The 22,403-nt window shown below is 37.8% G+C and overlaps 2 protein-coding genes across 2 annotated transcripts; one reads left to right on the top strand and one right to left on the bottom strand.

Moving 5' to 3' along the window:
- The first annotated feature begins 2,788 nt into the window (after positions 1-2,788).
- Positions 2,789-4,239, top strand: LOC112203986 (O-acyltransferase WSD1). Its single transcript, XM_024344876.2, has 3 exons — positions 2,789-2,977; positions 3,084-3,662; positions 3,877-4,239. Exons 1-3 carry the CDS (start codon positions 2,789-2,791, stop codon positions 4,237-4,239), a joined length of 1,131 nt encoding a protein of 376 aa, XP_024200644.1.
- A 12,314-nt stretch (positions 4,240-16,553) lies between these two features.
- LOC112203985 (cold shock domain-containing protein 3-like) lies at positions 16,554-16,934 on the bottom strand. Its single transcript, XM_024344875.1, has one exon. The coding sequence runs from the start codon at positions 16,932-16,934 to the stop codon at positions 16,554-16,556; it is 381 nt and encodes a 126-aa protein (XP_024200643.1).
- Positions 16,935-22,403: the final 5,469 nt, after the last annotated feature.

The following is a 22,403-nucleotide window of genomic DNA, read 5'->3' as shown; positions in this document are numbered from 1 at the left end:
ACGCAGCGGGAGTTTCGAGGTGAGTAATCTCACGAAGTTCATTTCACGAACGGGAATACCCTTATTGTTTTGAGAGTTATTTAGTTAACTGCAAACTATAGATGGTATTAGTGGCACTTTAGAGTAGATGATTACGTGTGTGTATATATATATATTATGGGATATATATATATATACATACGTATTCATGTATTAGTAGATATATGTTTACGTGAAATATATATGTTTTGGGTGGTTTGTGGATTTATGAAAACAATATGCATGAAATGATGCTTTTTATTGTTTTGGGGTGTGGCTTTTGGAAAACAAATGATTTGTGGAAATGATAAGTTTTGAAAAGCGTTGAGATTTGGGAAAAGTGTTGAGATTTGGGTATGAAAACAATAGGCATGAATTGATGCTTTTTATTGTTTTGTGTTATGGCTTTTTCGGAAAACAATGATTATGGAAATGTTGATTTCGATTGTTTTTCAAAAGCGTTGCGATTTGTGTAACATTTTGGGTCCTGTGCGACTCCTTTAATGTTTTGCTCCAAGGGACAGTGCGGCCCGAGGATCGAAGGTCTGAGACCTTGGGCAGAATCTCCGGTGACCACGTCTTTGGCCGGACGAGTGGTTACGTTTTCAGTTAGAGCTCTAATCTGTCTGCCATATAGGTAATTCATGGGGTAACGGGAATTGGTTATTTACAACTCATGACATTACGTATTTTTAGGGAACAAGGTGTGAGTTGCTTCCTTATTAATGGTTTTTAAGGGGACAAGGTGTGAGTTGTTTTCCTTATTAACGTTTTGATAGAAATCAAGGTGTGAGTTGCTTTCTATGGTACGATTATGGTACATTTGATAGGAAACAAGGTGTGAGTTGTTTTCTATGTTTTACTGATAGAAATCAAGGTGTGAGTTGCTTTCTATGGTACGATTATGGTACATTTGATAGGAAACAAGGTGTGAGTTGTTTTCTATGTTTTACTGATAGAAATCAAGGTGTGAGTTGTTTTCTATGTTTTATTGATAGAAATCAAGGTGTGAGTTGCTTTCTATGTTTTATTGATAGAATTCAAGTGTGGGTTGTTTTCTATGTTTCGTTTTAAAAGGAAACAAGGTGTGAGTTGCTTTCTTTTATTTCGATTTGAAAGGAAATTAAAGTGTGAGTTATTCTCCTTATTTCGTGTTTTAAGGAATCAAAGCGTGAGTTGTTTTCCTTATTTTTGGCGTGAGTTGTGTGTGGTTTGAGTTACTCATACGGGCTTGAAAAAGCTTACCGGGTTTGTTGTGTGGCAACCCGGTACACTATTCAAACGGTGTAGGGGTTAATCCTGCAGGTTAGGATAATCGGGGCTGAAGCTGAGGTAGTGCCTTTGCAACTTTACGGTAGGAAGCCATTTTTATAACTTTACCGTCGATAAGGACTTCCGTTGTATAGTTAACTCTGAGCTGTATTTACGTTTTATTTTGTTGTTGACAATTTAATTCGTATGCTTGTGTAATATAACTCTATGGACGAGTGTATATTAACTTTGAGGGTTCAGGGCATCAATATCTGTGTAAGTTAAAGGGAAAAAGATTCCAGATATTTTGTATTGATGACTGGACGTTCACGCATATATAATTATGGGGTTATATATATCAATTTTCATGTGTGTAAAATCAGGGGCGTGACAAGCCGTTTTTTTTATAAAAGTCACATCATGCTAGCTCTAATCTCTACAATAAATTTTCTTTGTTTGATCACACAACAACAATCTTGCTATGTAGTTTTAAGTTTTAATCTAATTGTAAGCTTGTATTTGCATAGGAGAGGATGAAACAAAATTTTAAACTTTGATCAGATGCGCTGGGTTGATTTTTCACGATGGGTTTCCATCCTCTCCTATGCAAAAACAAGCTTACAATTTCTTCCAACCCAGATTTTGCATTTAGGGTTTAAGGCAAAAACCTGAGATTGAAGAGCAGAATTGCAGAATCTGAATTTGAGGAGGAGATGATGCCGACTCCTACATACCAAAACAACGCCGATCTTGAGGGAGACCCATTCAACATTTGCATCGTTGTGACTTGGATTGAAGAAAGATTAGACTGTTGGAATGGCATTCAATTAGAACTAAAGCCTTTTCTTTTTGGTCAATTTGATTTTTCTAGTTTCTCTTGCTTCTCTCTGGTAAGCCCAGGCCTTGGTTCTTCTTTCTTCATTCCCAGGTCCCTAAATCACTTAATCTTCATTCACCAATTTACTGTTCATTCCCAGATCCCCAAACTTCATTGGCCATTGTTGAGAATGAAGAGCAGATTTGAGACCCAGATTTGTTGATAAGGAATGTTCTCGCACGAATGAACACTAGGGATTTGAAAAAATGAGTATGTAATCTTAATATATATTTATTTTCATCTGTTCAGGAAAAGGAAATTTTTTCTTTGTAAATTATAGTCAACACTTAACAGAATTAGTGGAGAGATAGATTTGTGATCAGCTGTCAAATATTTACTGGTGGGACAGGGAGTTTGGGGAACAGGGGATTTCCTCCCGTATCCCAACATCTCCATAAATGCCATCAATTAATGCCATCAATTCTGCTACCAAAATAGCCGGCGTGTAGGTCTGCTTAATTAATTAGCTAGTATCCTACCTAGTAGCACATTACAAAGAATGATCGGTTCACATCCATACATCGAGATCTCTGCTTGTTCAATGTAAGCATTATATATTATATTGTATTATATATAAATATATATATACTACGTACCACACGCACACACAAACATATACACCTGCAAGCTAGATCAACTAAAATGGAGTTTGGCGAAGGAGGACTACTACAAGAGCCAGTGAGCCCGGGTAGTCAATTAGTCAACAGCTCTGTCTTATCTCTTGCAATTCTTGCCGTTTTGGAATCACAAGTTGCAGTCGACGATTCTCAAACTTTTTTGCTTCTTAAAAATGTCTTCCTCCCGATTAATCCACGCTTCTCTTCCATCATGGTACCTTTGTCTCTCTCTCTCTCTGGACTAGGGAACTAAGTAATTCCCTAGATTTCTCGCATGCCGACATTAATTACTTAATAATTTGTAAAATTAATAAATGCAGGTTGAAGGTGTGGATGAAAAGAATAAGCAGTGGAAGAGGGTTGAAGTGAAGCTGGAAGACCATGTGCATGTCCCCATTTTCCCCACTGGAATGTCACTTGAATCATACGATACTTACTTTGATGAGTACATAACGAAGATAGCATCAGAAACATTCCCACAAAGCAGGCCATTGTGGGAACTTCATCTTTTCAAGTACCCAACAAGTCATGCAGCTGGACAGATAATATTCAAGATCCACCATGCCCTTGGCGATGGCTACTCTCTCATGGGTGCTCTTCTCTCTTGTCTCCAAAATGCTCAAAATCCTTCTCTTCCCCTGACATTTCCTTCACTAAAGGGTGCAAAGAATGAAGCTAATAGTCGATCCCGTGTGTTTGAGTTTGTGCCTAAGATATTTTCTGCCGTTATCAACGGTGCATGGGATTCATGTTGGAGCATTTTGACGGGCACTTGGGTTGAAGATGATCGAACACCAATAAGGTCCGGCGTTGATGGGGTTGAGTTTCGACCTTTGTCCGTATCGACCTTGATGCTGCCTATTGAGGAAATTAAACTTATCAAGAACAAGCTTGGAGTGGTAAGCTTGTTAAATTTTAGTTACGTACCTTAATAACTAATGAGCTACGTACATCTTTTTGTTAATTTTGTCGGAGCAGTGTTTGCAGTTGATGTATTCCATTAGGGTAACTGAACTGGGAATGACAAAAGGAACCAAAAAATTTAACATTCTTTCTGATTTATGTACATGTAAATTATTGTCAGTGAAACACGTTTTAATTGGTTGCATGCAGACGATAAATGATGTGATTTCAGGAACAATCTTTCTGGGCATCCGAATGTACATTCAAGAGATGGATAATGAAAAATCAAGTAGCCAGAACTGCACCGCATTGGTGTTGCTGAATAGTAGACTTGCTGCGGGTTACAAGTCAGTGCAGGAGATGTTGATCGAAACAAACAAGTCTTGGGGAAACCGAATTGTGTTCTTGCCCGTCTCGGTGCCCAAGTCAAGTGAAGTTACAAAGCCACTGGATTTTGTGTGGGAAGCACATAATATAATCAAGAGACAGAGAAACTCTTCATCTTGGTACCTCACCACTAGGTTCCTGGATATTTTGAAGAAATTTAGAGGCCCTGAGGTAATTAATTATTAACAATATAATTATTTATTCTTAGCGCTTTAATACACTACAACAATGATAGTCATTTCCAAGGGTGGACTTTGGTCGAAAAAGGCACTTTCCCCGTCGGAAAAAGCTATTTCCGACAGCTAGGTGCCCTCGGTGGTCCTCGGAAAAAATATCATCGGAAATAGTCTTTTTGCGACCAACCCTCGGAAAAAGATATATTTCCGACAGCCGGATGTGGTCGTAAATAATTTTTCGGCGGTCGGAAATTGTTACTCCTCAACGACGACAAATTGTATTTCCGACAAAAGATGTTTGTTGGAAATAATTCGTTGCTTGTAGGAAAAAATTGGTTGCTAGCCAATCCATTTTTTTCCAAGGACTTATTTCTAACGAATAGGAGTGGTCGGAAAAAACTATTTCCGATAAGAATATTTAATTCCGATGACTAGTTGGCATCGAAAATGAATAAGTTTCGAGGGTCATATTTTCCTCGGAAATTGATATTTTCTGTCGGAAAAATATAATCTAATATTTCCGAGAATGATATTGTAGTCGGAAAAAGTGGTCGGAAATGTTTTTCACGAGATTTATTCGTTGAAATTTGTCAGGAATTTTTTTTTCCTCCCACTCAATTTAATTGTCAATTAACCTGATCGGAAGAGGTAGATGAATCAAGATAATTTTTTTTATTAAACACAAGGAGACAATTAAATCTTCATAAAAAAAATTGCATTAGATTAAACATAGTTAATCATTCATACATGTTCAGATAAAGATAAATATTCAATATCTGGTCTTTATAATATAATCATTCTTAAGCAAGGAAGCTAACAATATATCTAATAAAAGTCCTCATTAGAGTTTGCATCATACTCATCAGCAACATCTTCATCACCATCTTCATCAGTACCATCTTCATCATGGTGTGCACTTGAATCTGTTGCAATATTGTCCTATTGTAAAAGAAAAACAAAGAAGTTAGAATGCAAAATAAGAGCTAAAACATGCAGTAAATAGCATAAAATAACAACATATAAAAATATTTGAAAGATATAAATAGTACCACAGAATGTGAGAATTAAACCACATACTTTGCATGGACATATTATCATGTCATCCTCTACCCACTTATCATGGCTATATGCATAATCAAGAAACTCTGTAACTCCTTGATCATACTTTGGGTCTGATCTACTTAACTGCATCCAAGATTTATCAATCACAATCTCCTCTCAATTTATGCTGCCGATAAATCTATGGTAATGATAAAACAAGCATTTTCATCAACACCAAATGAAGAGAATTAAATTCATAACTAAATGTAGAAATTTTTTTTTGAAGTGATTCCTATTCCATATGATTTTTTAAGTTGTCTATTTAATTTGAGCATATGTACCTAATTTTGCTTTTGCTTGCTGCACCGCACCAAAAGAACAAATCAACAACGAATCCGACTTCACTTCACTCTGTACATATCCAAAAAAAAAAAATGTGTAAGAAATAGTTTGAGAAAACATACAAGCTAGCATTACAAAAACCTGGTGCTTCGGAGGAAATTAGGAAATTCAAAACATTATAAAAGTCAGAATAAGCTCATATGTGTGTAGTGTGTACGTTTGTATTTAGATATACCTTGACCATTGAATCAATCCAATTCATTATTCTACACCAGCACATGTATATGAGAAAATCAAGCTTTTTGAAATCTCTAGAATGCTTATTCATATATCATTGGATGGCAGATTAACAATAAGCATCACAATTACATAATTGCAATCAATCTGAAGCCTTAGGAGATCCTCTCCACTATGAACCATTGGACCATCCAATTTGATTGACCTAACTCCGTTGACCATGAGCATATTGCTGCGACATTGTTAATGACTATTGACCCAAAGTAAAAATTAAATAAATATAGAGGGAACCAGTTCAAACTAAAATATAAAATTACACAACCTTCTAACTCTTGTTTGATAACAGGTCCAGAACAATCAATTGTTGTTCCTATACTACAATTCAATTAGCTGTAAACCACATATATCGATTAAAATAAAATGGAGAGCTCCACATAAATTGAAAGTGGAATGCAAATAGTCAAGCCTACCTGATCGAACCGGAACGAGATGCGTTGCTGCCCTCAAGAACAAATTAGACATATCAGTTGGTTTCTATGGTTCACTATGAAAACTAATAGAGAGAAAGGAGAGATGGACAAACCTTTAATCGTCACCCAATCAATCAAAAAGCTTCTCAACTTTTCAATTCTTCATTGCCGTAGTGAGAGAGGAGGAAGAAAGATGTGCTTTTAGGGTTTGAGAAACAAATGCGTAGCAAATGAAGTTTTATTCTTTTTAATTATTTAGACGAACTAAACATAAGGAGAAATAAGGATTTTTTTCCTTCTTTGGTGAGATAATTAAGACTCCTTATTAGGGTATGTATAAATGCATAGGCGAGAGAAAGGATAGGAGGGAATTTTTTCCTCCTTAGGCGGGAAGTTCTTTTGTTTTTTGTTTTGTTTTTAATCAATTTTCATGGAACTTATATATAAATGCATATGTGTTGGATACTCAGATATAAGTTTCCTAAGCAGGCCTTTCATATATAAAATTTTGTTTGAGTGGAAATTCAAATTTAAAGTGGTTAATTAGTTCTGTTTACTAAAATCATAGTTGTCATTGTTTTCTTACAAAAAAAAAAAAAATCTTTTCCACATATTACTTTGGCCTAGAAACTAGATAATCTTGACTTGAGTTTTATTGAATTAATCATAGGGTTCATTTTTGTGACGTTTCTGTCAGACTATGTAGATCAACATCTTTATTAATTCTAATATAAGATCGACCAATGAAAAATATTTCATGACATTCTTGATAAATAAGTATGTACTTGCTAGCATTTTCAAAAAAAAAAAAATGTACTCGCTCACTAGTATTCTATTTTTCTCGTCTAGCTATTCTATATAATTGTATATATATGATCAATCAATGTCTACTGTATACGAATGCATATATGTGTGGAGGGACAGTCGTACTATATATGTAGTATGTATGTGATCAATAATGAATAGTACTATGTAACAGTATAGTGTGTGTGTGGACAAGCACACATGATCGATCGACAATGAATTGTGTGTGTGTGTAGGAGTCTTTCACTAACAGATATTTTTTTTGGCCATTTTAAGAGATCTCTTGTGAGACCCAATTTTCGATTACATATCTCGACATCTCCACTATTCAATTTTAGGTTTTCATGAGTAGATCACTTATACAAGTTTTCAGCACAATTGATGATTGTTAATGTAGTCATAATCATGATTTACTATTAAGGTTTAGGGTTTTAGGGCGGAATCTCCCAGTTAGCATGATCGATCTCTTATCTAAATAGAGCGGAATCTCCTAGTTAGCATCCCAGTTAGCGTGGAATCTCCCAATTAGCATAATCGTGATTTACCATCGATGATCTCTTATCTACTTCCGCAACTAATAATATATTGGGTTAGGGCGGAACCTCCCAATTAGCATGATCGATCGATCAAGTCTTATATATATAAATCCAAAACACATATGTATTATGTATATATAACTATGAGACTTATAATATATATATATATATATATATATATGTGTGTGTGTGTGTATTATGAGATTTATTCGATCTTACCTTATAACCAATATATAATAAAATTATTTTTTCTTTAACATATAATGCATCAATTATAATAAACTAATAATATGTCATCAAGTAACCTGTGGAAAAATGGTAAAATTAATTTTGAAAAGTTAGAGATCCTATGCTCAATTCTCCTCTTTTGACATTATATTTTTATAAAAATAATACAATTTACAGAAATATTTTCAAGGGTCACTAGCCGTCGGAAATACTTTGTTCATTACCGAGGGTACTTTGTTGCCCTCGAAATTAAGAAATCATTTCCGACAAAGTCAACTGCCTCTCGGAAATAGGTCTACCATTACCGACGACACAAAATGTTGTCGAAAATAATATTGGCGCCAAAAGGTCCCGCCAATTTTTTTGTTTTTCCGACGAAATTGGAACTCTTTTCCTACCGCATATTGTCCCTCGGAAATAAAATATATTTTGACAGAACATTTCTGACGACCATTTTTTGTGGTCGAAAAAAGAGTTTTTTTGCGAGGGCAATTCTGTGCTGTCGGAAATTTTCGTCGGAAATGAGGACTTTTGTTGTAGTGATAAATCCTCCATTATCCATTCAGTAACTTACAATACCTGCCCTAGATTTCACTTTGAAACCTGAGGTGGCCCTGCACCCCACCTAAGGAATAACTCTACTGAAAATTTGGCAGCGCCACCCCTAAAAACGGACTACCCAAAATCTGTAGAAAACCTATTTACACTTCTAAAAAACCATCATTATTCTCCTAGAGCCACCCTGCTCTCCAAATCACAACATCTCCCATTTCACAAGTACAAGTCTCAACTTAATAACATCGATCAATCCCTTAAGTTATCATAGCAATTCTAATACAAAAGATAAACAAAGGAAAATAGAGATAAGATGAATACGCGGAAGCTGTGCTGTTAACTACGCCTCGACTCCATGTACGCCTGACCTTAACTAATCTAGTTTGCAAACTCGACAATTGAAACCGAAGGGCCCAGGGGAAAGTATTGGAAAACACATTAGTGTGAGTGGATAAAAATAAATAAACAAGATAATTTAAATGAAGTAAAGTTTTAATATTTTCCCACGTATTTGAACTTATAAAATCTCGATGCATAAACATACCAGTCCCGCTAGTTAAGAGTAAACATAAAGTATGGGGAAGATGAATATCACCATACAACGAAGGATCCTTCCAGTCTTTGTGCTCAACTGCAACTCACAAACACAAAGTAAGTGAGGAGGACGCCTATACAAAACACTCAACTGCAACCCAGGTGAGGAAGAGCCTAAATAAAGCAACCCAAGTATGGTGAAGAAAAACCTTTGAAAACCATAAAATCCATAAAGGTTAAGCAAAATCTCGCAAATGAGATTTCCAACCGTACTCGAAAAATCTCAAGAGAAAACAAATAAAATTCAACGACGAGTCCCACACGCCAAAATATTCTCGAATCAATAACAAATAAGCAAGATTAAATTATAAATTGTAAATCATAAACAATAACCCAAAACCAAAATCATCGCTAAAGCATTCTCAATGCCAAAACCGAAAGCCGATAAAATAGTCAAGAAATATAAATCCATCAAAAATCCCATTTTCAAAAATCCTTCAGAAATTTCAAAATCGACGAATAAAAATAAAAATAAAAATAAAAATATTTAGTTCCGGAAATCACCTCGGAAAATAATTCGTCGAAACTCAACTTATAAGTCCATATGGGAAACCAAAAAAGAATCTGAAACCAAAATCATAATCCAAACTCAAATCCGTATTCCAATGCAAATCATAAGCCCAATGGATGATATGGTAATTAAATAAATCGCTAATTCAAAAGAATATAAATGCATGCATCAATTAAAATTATTGTCCACTCATAGTACGATTTAGACGACCACGCATACAGGTTTCTTCATCGAGCAGTAGCTCGGTACGACATCTTATACACAATTATAACTCGTAAACAACGATTTTAAAATAAGTACGATCCTAAAACAAAACCTGAAAATCCATCGTACAAATAATTCGTCGAATATCCGAAAGCAAATTAGAATCAACCCAAAATTCTAGGGTTATGCCAATTTAATTATTCTAACATTCCAGTGAAAAATGAAGACGATCCAACGGTCGGATCTCCTCGAATCACAACTAAAAAATTCAAAACTTCAAAAATTCCCGTCATTTTCAAAATGTGCACCGAATGCTACAAATTTCATATCTACACGCTCGTAATAATATGCTCGGCCCAACAAACCAAAACAAGACACCAGGAACGGCTGGACGCGCCGCCGGTTCCAACCCGAAATTGGGTCACCAAATTACATCAACATGATCCTCTCACATTTCATCTCCAACATATTTAATAACTACAACAAAGCTCAATCTCAAGTCTATAGATTGGAATTTACGTTGGAAACCCGAAAACCTAGATTTTCCTCCGGAATCGCCGCCAGGTAGGCTGGAAAGCTTTGCGCCTATTCGGGTCTCTCTCTCTCTCTCTCTCTCTCTCTCTCTCTCTCTCTCTCTCTCTCTCTCTCTCTCCGGTTTCTCTTTCTTCGATTTCCCAAAGTGGAAATCCCCCAAAATAGCAACTTCTATTTCTAGAAACACCTAATAACATGGTCAAGAGTTTTCTAAAAAATTACAAGACTGCCACTGTGTTTAAACCCTTATAACTTCTTCATTACAAATCTGATTTTAACATGTCGCTTGTCGATGAAGTCAGTTTAACGTGTTCTACAACTTTCTAGAAGGAAATTTCCTCAAAAACTAACTTAAACAAAAAGTCAACTATTGAAACCCCCTAAAAAGTCTGAAATAAAAGTAAAAAGTAAAGATAATTATCGTTTACCGTCCAAATGACTAGTAAATGGATAAATGTGGGTACAAGGTGTAACAACAATTTTCTATTTGTATCCTTAAAAAAAACACTAACTTTCTATTTGTCATTTCTCTTCTTATTATCAAACCAAGAGCAGCCTCTATTTCTACCAAATAAAACATGCATGGTTAATCAACATCAGAAGGTATACTGCTAAACAAAAGCATCTAAATCATAAACTCATAGAAAAAATTCCGTGGATAAAATGGAAGAATAAATCAAGTAGGAAAAGAAAGAAAAGCGCAATAAAATTCAGAAAAAAAGAATAAGAAGAAAATTAATGAATGAACTATCAAATTTTGCCAAACAGCAAGGGTCGCCCATTATTCCTAACATCAGTCAAACTCTAAGTACTAAAAGAGTTTGATTCTTACAAGTTCTAGTTAATCTTGGGGAACTTTAATTAAAGGATTAAATATTATTTAGTCCTTGAACTTTTAACCTAAAAACACTTCAATCCTTGGCCTTCTAATTTCACATGTTTTGTCCTTGTACTCTCAAAATTTGGACCAATAGGTCCATTCCATAACTCTCCGTCCAAAAACTCCGTTATGTTGCTGACGTGGCAATTCGTCTGCATCAAAAAGTCTATTACACCTCACATTCCTTTTTTTTTCCCCTTAATTTTTTTTTAATTTTTAATATTTTTTTCTTTCACTTACTCGATAAGTTGGATTTCTATCTCAACCCCTCAAATCTCTCCACCCTTAAACCTCGCCGCCCCAAACTCTGAGCCATCATGGGCAGTAGGGAGGTGAAATGGAGCTGGATCTTATCTCCATCGATCTCACCTCTCCTCGAAGCCCGAGGAACCTACCTAGCTTCGGCCTCATCTCCATCGATCCCACCTCCTTCAAGCTCAACCTCCGGCTCCTCGAATTGGTGAGACGAAGAACATGGATGCAAGGAAAGGTCAGAGAAATTGAAAATTACCAGAAGATTGCCAGATTTTAGGAATTTGTAGACTTGATGTTTTTGTAGAAGCACTCGAAGATCGAGATTCATATCGATCTTCTTGATCAAACAGATCGAAACCTAGCTGACTGGGACTTGATGGCTTGTGCTAAGATCGAGTATGGAAATACGACGGCGTTTCGCTTCCCGATTTGTAACAATGTCTCCGGCGAGTTCTTCGAGGCTGGTGTCTAGATTCTCCTCCCCAAGAACTTCCACTCTGTGAACTACAAAAAGCTGTTGAACCTCACCGTCAACAGTCCGTCAGATGATTCTGAGGGTTTTGGAATTTGGGATGGGGACAAGTTTATATTTAAGACTTTGAGCGTGAAATCCAAGCTTCCATTTGTGGACAGGATAGTTTCGCTGGAGAATTCACCATTGTTGTTCGTCCGATATGGCTACTCGCTTGTTAGAATGGACAGATTCGTAGAGGTATATCTACTTGTGCAATGTGTGATTTGGTTTAGTTGTTTGATTGTGATTTGAGTGGTCAAGTTTTGATCTTGGTTAGAAGTTAGGTTTTTTGATCAATTCTGGAATTAGAATTTTTGTTCGTTGATTTTGGAAGTTTAATTTGAAGTATGGACTAGGATTTTGCAGGTTGCCATTAGAGAAATGGGGGGTTTTCATTTCAGATATGGTTTTGGGCAGCGGAGTAGTGGCGGTGGGGATGAAAAATTTATGGGTTTTGAGGGTTGGGAGGTGGTGGTTGGTAGAGAGAAGAGATTAGGGGTTTTGGAGAGAGAGTGAGCAGAAAATTAAAAAGAGATAAAAGTTAAAAATCAATAAAAAAAAAAGAGAAAAAAGAAATTAAGGAAAAAAAAAAAGAATGTGTGGGTATAATAGACTTTTTGATGAGGACGAATTGTCACGTCAGCAACATAACGGAGTTTTTGGATGGAGAGTAACAGAATGGACCTATTGGTTCAAATTCTGAGATCGAGTACAAGGACTATACGTGTGAAATCAGAAGGTCAATAACTGAAGTGTTTTTTGGTTAAAAGTTCAAGGACTAAATGGTATTTAGTCCTTAATTAGATTATTAAAAGCCTTCTGCTCTTAACATGTTCTTTTTCTTCCTCAACTTCTCGTGTTGAGTTGCGCGCCATTGAAACTGATATAAATGGTGATGATGGTTGGTTAAATAAAGTTTACTTGATTGTTCATGTCACGCCCCTGATTTTACACACATGAAAATCGATATATATAACCCAATAATTATATATGCGTGAACGTCCAGTCATCAATACAAAATACCTGAAATCTTTTTCCCTTAAACTTACACACTTATTGATGCCCTGAACCCTCAAAGTTAATATACACTCGCTCCAAAGAGTTATATATTACACAAGCTTACGAATTAAATTGTCAACAACAAGATAAACGTAATGCTCCTCAGAGCTCACTACAACGGAAGTCCAAATAACGGTAAAGTCACAAAATTGGCTTCCTACCGTAAAGCTGCTAGCTCGCTGCCTCAACCTCGATTATCCTAACCTGCAGGATTAACCCCTACACCGTTGGAATGGTGCACCGGGTTGCCACACAACAAACCCGGTAAGCTTTTGCAAGCCCGTATGAGTAACTCAAACCACACACAACTCACGCCAAAAATAAGGAAAACAACTCACGCTTTGATTCCTTAAAACACGAAATAAAGGAGAATAACTCACACTTTAATTTCCTTTCAAATCGAAATAAAAGAAAGCAACTCACACCTTGTTTCCTTTTAAAACGAAACATAGAAAACAACCCACACTTGAATTCTATCAATAAAACATAGAAAACAACGCACACCTTGAATTCTATCAGTTGTACCATAAGCGTACCATAGAAAGCAACTCACACCTTGATTTCTATCAGTAAAACATAGAAAGCAACTCACTCCTTGATTTCTATCAGTAAAACATAGAAAACAACTCACACCTTGTTTCCTATCAGATGTACCATTATCGTACCATAGAAAGCAACTCACACCTTGATTTCTATCAAAACGTTAATAAGGAAAACAACTCACACCTTGTCCCCTTAAAAACCATTAATAAGGAAGCAACTCACACCTTGTTCTCTAAAAATACGTAATGTCATGAGTTGTAAATAACCAATTCCCGTTACCCCATGAATTACCTATATGGCAGACAGATTAGAGCTCTAACTGAAAAACGTAACCACTCGTCCGGCCAAAGACGTGGTCACCTGATATTCTGCCCAAGGTCTCAGACCTTCGATCCTCGGGCCGCACTGTCCCTTGGAGCAAAACATTAAAGGAGTCGCATCGGACCCAAAATGTTACACAAATCGCAACGCTTTTGAAAACAATCGAAATCAACATTTCCATAATCATTGTTTTCCGAAAAAGCCATAACACAAAACAATAAAAAGCATCAATTCATGCCTATTGTTTTCATACCCAAATCTCAACACTTTTCTCAAATCTCAACGCTTTTCAAAACAAATCGAAATCAATCATTTCCACAAATCATTTGTTTTCCAAAAGCCACACCCCAAAACAATAAAAAGCATCATTTCATGCATATTGTTCTCATAAATCCACAAACCACCCAAAACATATATATTTCACGTAAACATATATCTACTAATACATGAATACGTATGTATATATATACATCCCATAATATACATATATACACACGTAATCATCTACTCAAAAGTGCCACTAATACCATCTATAGTTTGCAGTTAATTAAATAACTCTCAAAATAATAAGGGTATTCCCGTTCGTGAAATGAACTTCGTGAGATTACTCACCTCAGAATCCCGCTGCGTCTTCTATACAGAACCGAACTAGTACACTATCACCAACAACTCGTCCAATTCACCTTCTAGAAGCACCTATTCACCAATGATCTCAAATCAGTAACGATTCGTAACCAATTTTAAGTCCGAAACCCCTGTTTTGAACTAAAATCCCCCAAAGTGGCGCCAATCGAGGCAAAACCACATCCGAGACCTCCCGAAGTCTCTGGAATACGTCCACGATCGATGTGACCAAACCACAAGTCGATCGGACGCTCAAATCCTCACGGATAGAATAATCGATCGGTATGAAATTGCAAAAATCATAACAATTCCATACGAACTCCAAAATTTGCATATTATATATCGAAACGCTCGTATCAACGAGTAGAACATATATAATACCAAAAACAGTTCCTTAAGTGGCCGGAACACCGCCGGAACGCCACCACAGACGGTGGTGCACCGCCACCGGCCAAAACACATTATTTCACAAAACTCCCAACATCAAAGTTCTTCATCTAAGCATGCTTGTGAATTCTCATAACTAGCTCGAAGTCAGAAAACAAGCTTAAGGGATCGAAAACTACCTCACAAGCCGTGAACAGTAATCCCAACTGAGTTGATCGAATTTTCACGTGAATCGATCCAAACAACCACCATGGATCGACCAGGGAGCTTGTTCTGAACTCAACCCAAGAAAATCGAAGCCGTGCCGACGTCGGAACTGTGTTTTCCGGTCGGGTCCGATTTCTCCAGTCTGCACCGCCTTGAACTGCCACCGAGACGGAGAATCGCCGTAAGAGAACACCAGAGGGACGACCAGACGGAGGAGACGACCCTGCTGGCCAAGTTTCAAGGCCGGAGACCGCCGCAGTTGGCCGGAAAAGTCGGGTCGGATCGGCCGGGTTCGGGTCGGGTCAGGCGGTTTTCTTCGATACTGAGGGAGCGGACGAGAGAGAAGAGAGAGAGAGGGAGTGGCTTCCGGAAAAGGAAAATGAGGAAATGAATATATTTTCTGATTTTTCCTTTATATACTAAAACGGAAACTTTTTCCAATAGCCATAACTTCCTCATACGAACTCCGATTCTCGCGTTCCACATGTCCACGAACTCGTATCGACGCGCTCTACAACTTTCGTGAAGGAAGTTTTCGGAGAATCCCAACGAATAAAAAGTCAACCTTTGGCAACCCCCCTAAAACCATATTCTTCAATTAATTATTCGCCCGAAACACTTCCGCTCCATCCACGAGCCACGAAACCGTCCAATAGTTATAAACTTAATTCTGGAAAAATCCTCAGAAAATAATTATGAATTTCCGGGGCATCACATTCCACCCCCCTTAAAGAAATTTCGTCCCGAAATTTACACGTACCACACCCACAAGTACGCATAAACCAAGCTCAAGTCCAAATCTCATTTCGCAACAACCTGTTCTTGTCTCACTATACAACATACTTAGCTCAATAATGGATACAGGTACCCTACCTAATATCGCAATTCAAATGCATCCTACCATCCCACTTGGAGATAATCTAAACATCTCACCTGTTTCAATCACGTACTAATGCAACAACAATTATGCACAACTACAACACTATGCACAACCACCTAAGAGTCCATAGTCCTGTCCTCACAGTATCTGCATCGATATATCATCAATTACAACATTCTCATTGCTAAATTTAAAATGACATTTCATTTCAAATCAATCGATAAAACTCTAGGTTTTGCCACAGTCAACTATTTGCAAAATCATAATTAGCATTCCAACTATCTCCGAACATAGTAAGATGAGATTCAGCCTCGGCCGAACTACCCATCAATTGTCACATGGTATCGCACATACAAACAAAGTTGTAAAAGACTCCTCTGTTACAACAATGAAAAATGCATCATGCAACATACCACCTAAAACAGTATTTTACAAAAGGAAGCCACACGCAAAAGTCTAACTATGGACATCAGGCAAAGCCTGTCACAGCACATAAAGGAATTAGGTTCTCCACTATCATACTTCGCCTTAGCAAGAAAAGTCTTAAGGCCGATAAGACACCTCCATTCCCTACACTTTGCTGAAAATTAGCATCCACTCAGACATGCCCCAAAGGCTGCTGTCCTCGCTGATTTCCTTGTCCCCTGCCCTGCTGCTGGGTACAATCCCTTGAGAAATGCCCTGTCTGGCCACAAGTAAAACACGCCAAGTTCTTCGGTTTTGTGCAAGCCTTAGCAGTATGGCCAATCTCCTTACAGTCGTAACATCTCAGAGGTGCTCCCTGCCCAACAGGTGCAGCCCTAGCAGGTGCAGCCGCTTCCCTAGCTGGCGCCTGCTGATGAGTCCTGCGCCTCTTCCAGAACCCACCCTGAGCATCTGTCCCTTCACTGCTCTCAGCAGTTGCCTTCCCCTTCCTTCGGGAGTCCCTCTCAGCCGACTCCTGCTCCTGGAAAATCAAGTTCTCCTGCTCAATGGCCATAGCCTTAGCGAAAATGAGCTCCATCACCTTCAGTTCCAGAACGGCGACATCGCGCCGGATCGAAGCATTCAGTCCCCACTGAAACTTCATAGCTAAGCTCTCAGCATCCATCTGTCTCACAAAGCGATACAACCTTGAGAACTCAGCCTCATAATCCCTCACACTCTTAGTCCCTTGGACTAACGAGACAAATTCCCTTTCCAACTGCTCCCTCACTGAAGGCGGAAAGTACTTCTTCCTGAATAGTTCCACAAACTCATCCCAGGTCATGGTGGACACGTCCATAACCCTCTGTGTGCCGCTCCACCATACCCGTGCATCGCCTTGGAGCATAAACGCCGCAATCTTCCTCTTCTCAACGTCGTCGCAGACGACCATCTCGAAGTAGGTCTTCATGTTCTCGATCCATTGATCTGCCAACATGTGATCCGTACCTCCCTGGAATGGAACTCCTCCCAACCTCGAAATCTCCTTTGCCAACTTCGACAAACGAGTGGGATCTACAACATTCGCAACCTCCATAACAGGTGGAACAGGCAGCTCAACATTCGATGCCTCGATATCATTCTCAAACATCTCCTCAACAGGAGGAGGAATCCTGCCCCTACCTCTGGCTCCACCCCTGCCTCTGGGTCTACCTCGACCCCTAGCTCGTCCTCCTTGTGAATCCATCACCTAAGAAGCATAACAACCTGTGATTAATACTTGTACAACTTCCAACTACAAGTATAAGTCAACAACATGACTAAATCAACCACCTTACTACGTCAGAAGATACAATTCTATCCCCTACGTAAATCTCGAGTCAAATCTAAAGGTCCTCATTCCTAAAAAGACTAACTCCTAGAAGCTACCTTAAGCTCCTACACTTTGTTCACTGAACCAACACTACCCTGATGACTCACAATCCAACGCTCATTGCATACCCAATGACTATATCAATACCGAAGAGCATCAGATGGGGATCCGCTGCAGACGGGCCATCACTCGAGGAGTATTGATTGTCACCAAATATGCACCTTACGCTCTGATACCAAACTGTCACGCCCCTGATTTTACACACATGAAAATCGATATATATAACCCCATAATTATATATGCGTGAACGTCCAGTCATCAATACAAAATACCTGAAATCTTTTTCCCTTAAACTTACACACTTATTGATGCCCTGAACCCTCAAAGTTAATATACACTCGCTCCAAATAGTTATATATTACACAAGCTTACGAATTAAATTGTCAACAACAAGATAAACGTAATGCTCCTCAGAGCTCACTACAACGGAAGTCCAAATAACGGTAAAGTCACAAAATTGGCTTCCTACCGTAAAGCTGCTAGCTCGCTGCCTCAACCTCGATTATCCTAACCTGCAGGATTAACCCCTACACCGTTGGAATGGTGCACCGGGTTGCCACACAACAAACCCGGTAAGCTTTTGCAAGCCCGTATGAGTAACTCAAACCACACACAACTCACGCCAAAAATAAGGAAAACAACTCACGCTTTGATTCCTTAAAACACGAAATAAAGGAGAATAACTCACACTTTAATTTCCTTTCAAATCGAAATAAAAGAAAGCAACTCACACCTTGTTTCCTTTTAAAACGAAACATAGAAAACAACCCACACTTGAATTCTATCAATAAAACATAGAAAACAACGCACACCTTGAATTCTATCAGTTGTACCATAAGCGTACCATAGAAAGCAACTCACACCTTGATTTCTATCAGTAAAACATAGAAAGCAACTCACTCCTTGATTTCTATCAGTAAAACATAGAAAACAACTCACACCTTGTTTCCTATCAGATGTACCATTATCGTACCATAGAAAGCAACTCACACCTTGATTTCTATCAAAACGTTAATAAGGAAAACAACTCACACCTTGTCCCCTTAAAAACCATTAATAAGGAAGCAACTCACACCTTGTTCCCTAAAAATACGTAATGTCATGAGTTGTAAATAACCAATTCCCGTTACCCCATGAATTACCTATATGGCAGACAGATTAGAGCTCTAACTGAAAAACGTAACCACTCGTCCGGCCAAAGACGTGGTCACCTGATATTCTGCCCAAGGTCTCAGACCTTCGATCCTCGGGCCGCACTGTCCCTTGGAGCAAAACATTAAAGGAGTCGCATCGGACCCAAAATGTTACACAAATCGCAACGCTTTTGAAAACAATCGAAATCAACATTTCCATAATCATTGTTTTCCGAAAAAGCCATAACACAAAACAATAAAAAGCATCAATTCATGCCTATTGTTTTCATACCCAAATCTCAACACTTTTCTCAAATCTCAACGCTTTTCAAAACAAATCGAAATCAATCATTTCCACAAATCATTTGTTTTCCAAAAGCCACACCCCAAAACAATAAAAAGCATCATTTCATGCATATTGTTCTCATAAATCCACAAACCACCCAAAACATATATATTTCACGTAAACATATATCTACTAATACATGAATACGTATGTATATATATACATCCCATAATATACATATATACACACGTAATCATCTACTCAAAAGTGCCACTAATACCATCTATAGTTTGCAGTTAATTAAATAACTCTCAAAATAATAAGGGTATTCCCGTTCGTGAAATGAACTTCGTGAGATTACTCACCTCAGAATCCCGCTGCGTCTTCTATACAGAACCGAACTAGTACACTATCACCAACAACTCGTCCAATTCACCTTCTAGAAGCACCTATTCACCAATGATCTCAAATCAGTAACGATTCGTAACCAATTTTAAGTCCGAAACCCCTGTTTTGAACTAAAATCCCCCAAAGTGGCGCCAATCGAGGCAAAACCACATCCGAGACCTCCCGAAGTCTCTGGAATACGTCCACGATCGATGTGACCAAACCACAAGTCGATCGGACGCTCAAATCCTCACGGATAGAATAATCGATCGGTATGAAATTGCAAAAATCATAACAATTCCATACGAACTCCAAAATTTGCATATTATATATCGAAACGCTCGTATCAACGAGTAGAACATATATAATACCAAAAACAGTTCCTTAAGTGGCCGGAACACCGCCGGAACGCCACCACAGACGGTGGTGCACCGCCACCGGCCAAAACACATTATTTCACAAAACTCCCAACATCAAAGTTCTTCATCTAAGCATGCTTGTGAATTCTCATAACTAGCTCGAAGTCAGAAAACAAGCTTAAGGGATCGAAAACTACCTCACAAGCCGTGAACAGTAATCCCAACTGAGTTGATCGAATTTTCACGTGAATCGATCCAAACAACCACCATGGATCGACCAGGGAGCTTGTTCTGAACTCAACCCAAGAAAATCGAAGCCGTGCCGACGTCGGAACTGTGTTTTCCGGTCGGGTCCGATTTCTCCAGTCTGCACCGCCTTGAACTGCCACCGAGACGGAGAATCGCCGTAAGAGAACACCAGAGGGACGACCAGACGGAGGAGACGACCCTGCTGGCCAAGTTTCAAGGCCGGAGACCGCCGCAGTTGGCCGGAAAAGTCGGGTCGGATCGGCCGGGTTCGGGTCGGGTCAGGCGGTTTTCTTCGATACTGAGGGAGCGGACGAGAGAGAAGAGAGAGAGAGGGAGTGGCTTCCGGAAAAGGAAAATGAGGAAATGAATATATTTTCTGATTTTTCCTTTATATACTAAAACGGAAACTTTTTCCAATAGCCATAACTTCCTCATACGAACTCCGATTCTCGCGTTCCACATGTCCACGAACTCGTATCGACGCGCTCTACAACTTTCGTGAAGGAAGTTTTCGGAGAATCCCAACGAATAAAAAGTCAACCTTTGGCAACCCCCCTAAAACCATATTCTTCAATTAATTATTCGCCCGAAACACTTCCGCTCCATCCACGAGCCACGAAACCGTCCAATAGTTATAAAATTAATTCTGGAAAAATCCTCAGAAAATAATTATGAATTTCCGGGGCATCACAGTTCAAAAAGGAAAAAAAAATAGAGAGTCTCATCTCGCTCTATATATTTAGAAGCTAGACAGCTAAAGCCTAAAATACAGAGTTACTTAAGAGTCTGAGGCAATTTCTAAAATGAATAAAAAGCTAATTATGCTACCTAAAATAGCTAAAAATGTTAAATAGAGAGTGTGCTAAAGATGATCTCATATTCTGAATATAATATCAACTTAAACTTGAAAACAAAAAAATAGTTAACCTGATCATCTATCTAAATATAAAAAAACTTAGTATAATAAAAACGGAAAAACCACATGGAAAAATATTACATACTCATCATAAGTTTCATCCAAGTCAACCATTAAACTTCAAGATTGAGTTATTTGAGTATCATCTTTCTTGACTTTTTCAACAAAAAACGGTGAGTAGCTTTTACGCTTTATTTTTATTTTTCACCTCCATTCATGTTCTAATATGATCACGATCATTTGGTTGAATGACATCAAAGTAGCCTAATTAAATTGTAAAAATCCAGTCATATATATCTTATTGCAAATATAAAAATTAAACAACCTATTATTTATGTTATGGCATCCAAGTAGGTTTGTCCCTACAAGGACATCCGTTGATATTCGATCCAAGTAGATCTAGAAGATCTTTTCCCTGCCTATCTTCAATGAGCACACACAGAAATAATCATGGTTGACTTGAACGCAATTACGCTAAACGCAAGTGCACATGTTGAAGCCAAGTAAGGAAAATATTAAGCCCGAAATATATCGTACCTCGAGGATTAGTGACTAACCCACAATCCTTAGATAGTCGGAATTAAAGTCACTAAGCAAACAAAGGAAAAATAAAATAAATAAAATAACTAATTTAAGGCACTAAGCCTTAGCAATGCGCCGCTTTCGTTTGTACCAAATCATAATCAAAACTAAGAGTCTAGTGATCCATTTTAATGAGATTAAAATGATTTCAAAATTGTGATTTAAATTTTGAATAAATAAATTTCAAGAATTTAAATGAAAATTTTAATTAACAACTGAACTAAGGAAAAGTAAAGTGATGTAAGAAAAGGAGATAAAAAGAGGATTGGTTGTCACGGAAAATTCTACAATGTGTTAACGTATGACATGCATACAATTGCCTTAAAAGTGGTAAAATGAGTCATCAAAATAGTAATTTTAGTCCTCAAAGTAGTAACATGAGTCCTTAAAGTGGTAAATTTTCTTAGTTACCACATGAGTCCTCAAAATAGTAATATTAGTCCTCAAAGTGGTAACATGAGTCCTTAAAATGGTAAATTTTCTTAGTTTACCATATGAGTCCTGAAAATAGTAATATTAGTCCTCAAAGTGATAACATGAGTCCTTAGAGGGGTAAAAATAGTTGATGTATGAGAAATGTTAACATACCATAGCTTTACCCGTCACGGAAAATTCTACAATGTGTTAACGTATGACATGCATACAATTGCCTTAAAATTGGTAAAATGAGTCATCAAAATAGTAATTGTAGTCCTCAAA

This window comes from Rosa chinensis, chromosome 5 (assembly GCF_002994745.2).
Source record: "Rosa chinensis cultivar Old Blush chromosome 5, RchiOBHm-V2, whole genome shotgun sequence".
In the NCBI taxonomy this organism is placed as follows: Eukaryota; Viridiplantae; Streptophyta; class Magnoliopsida; order Rosales; family Rosaceae; genus Rosa; species Rosa chinensis.
The sequence above is the reverse complement of the archived record's forward strand: the minus strand, read 5'-3'. Positions and strand labels throughout refer to the sequence as shown.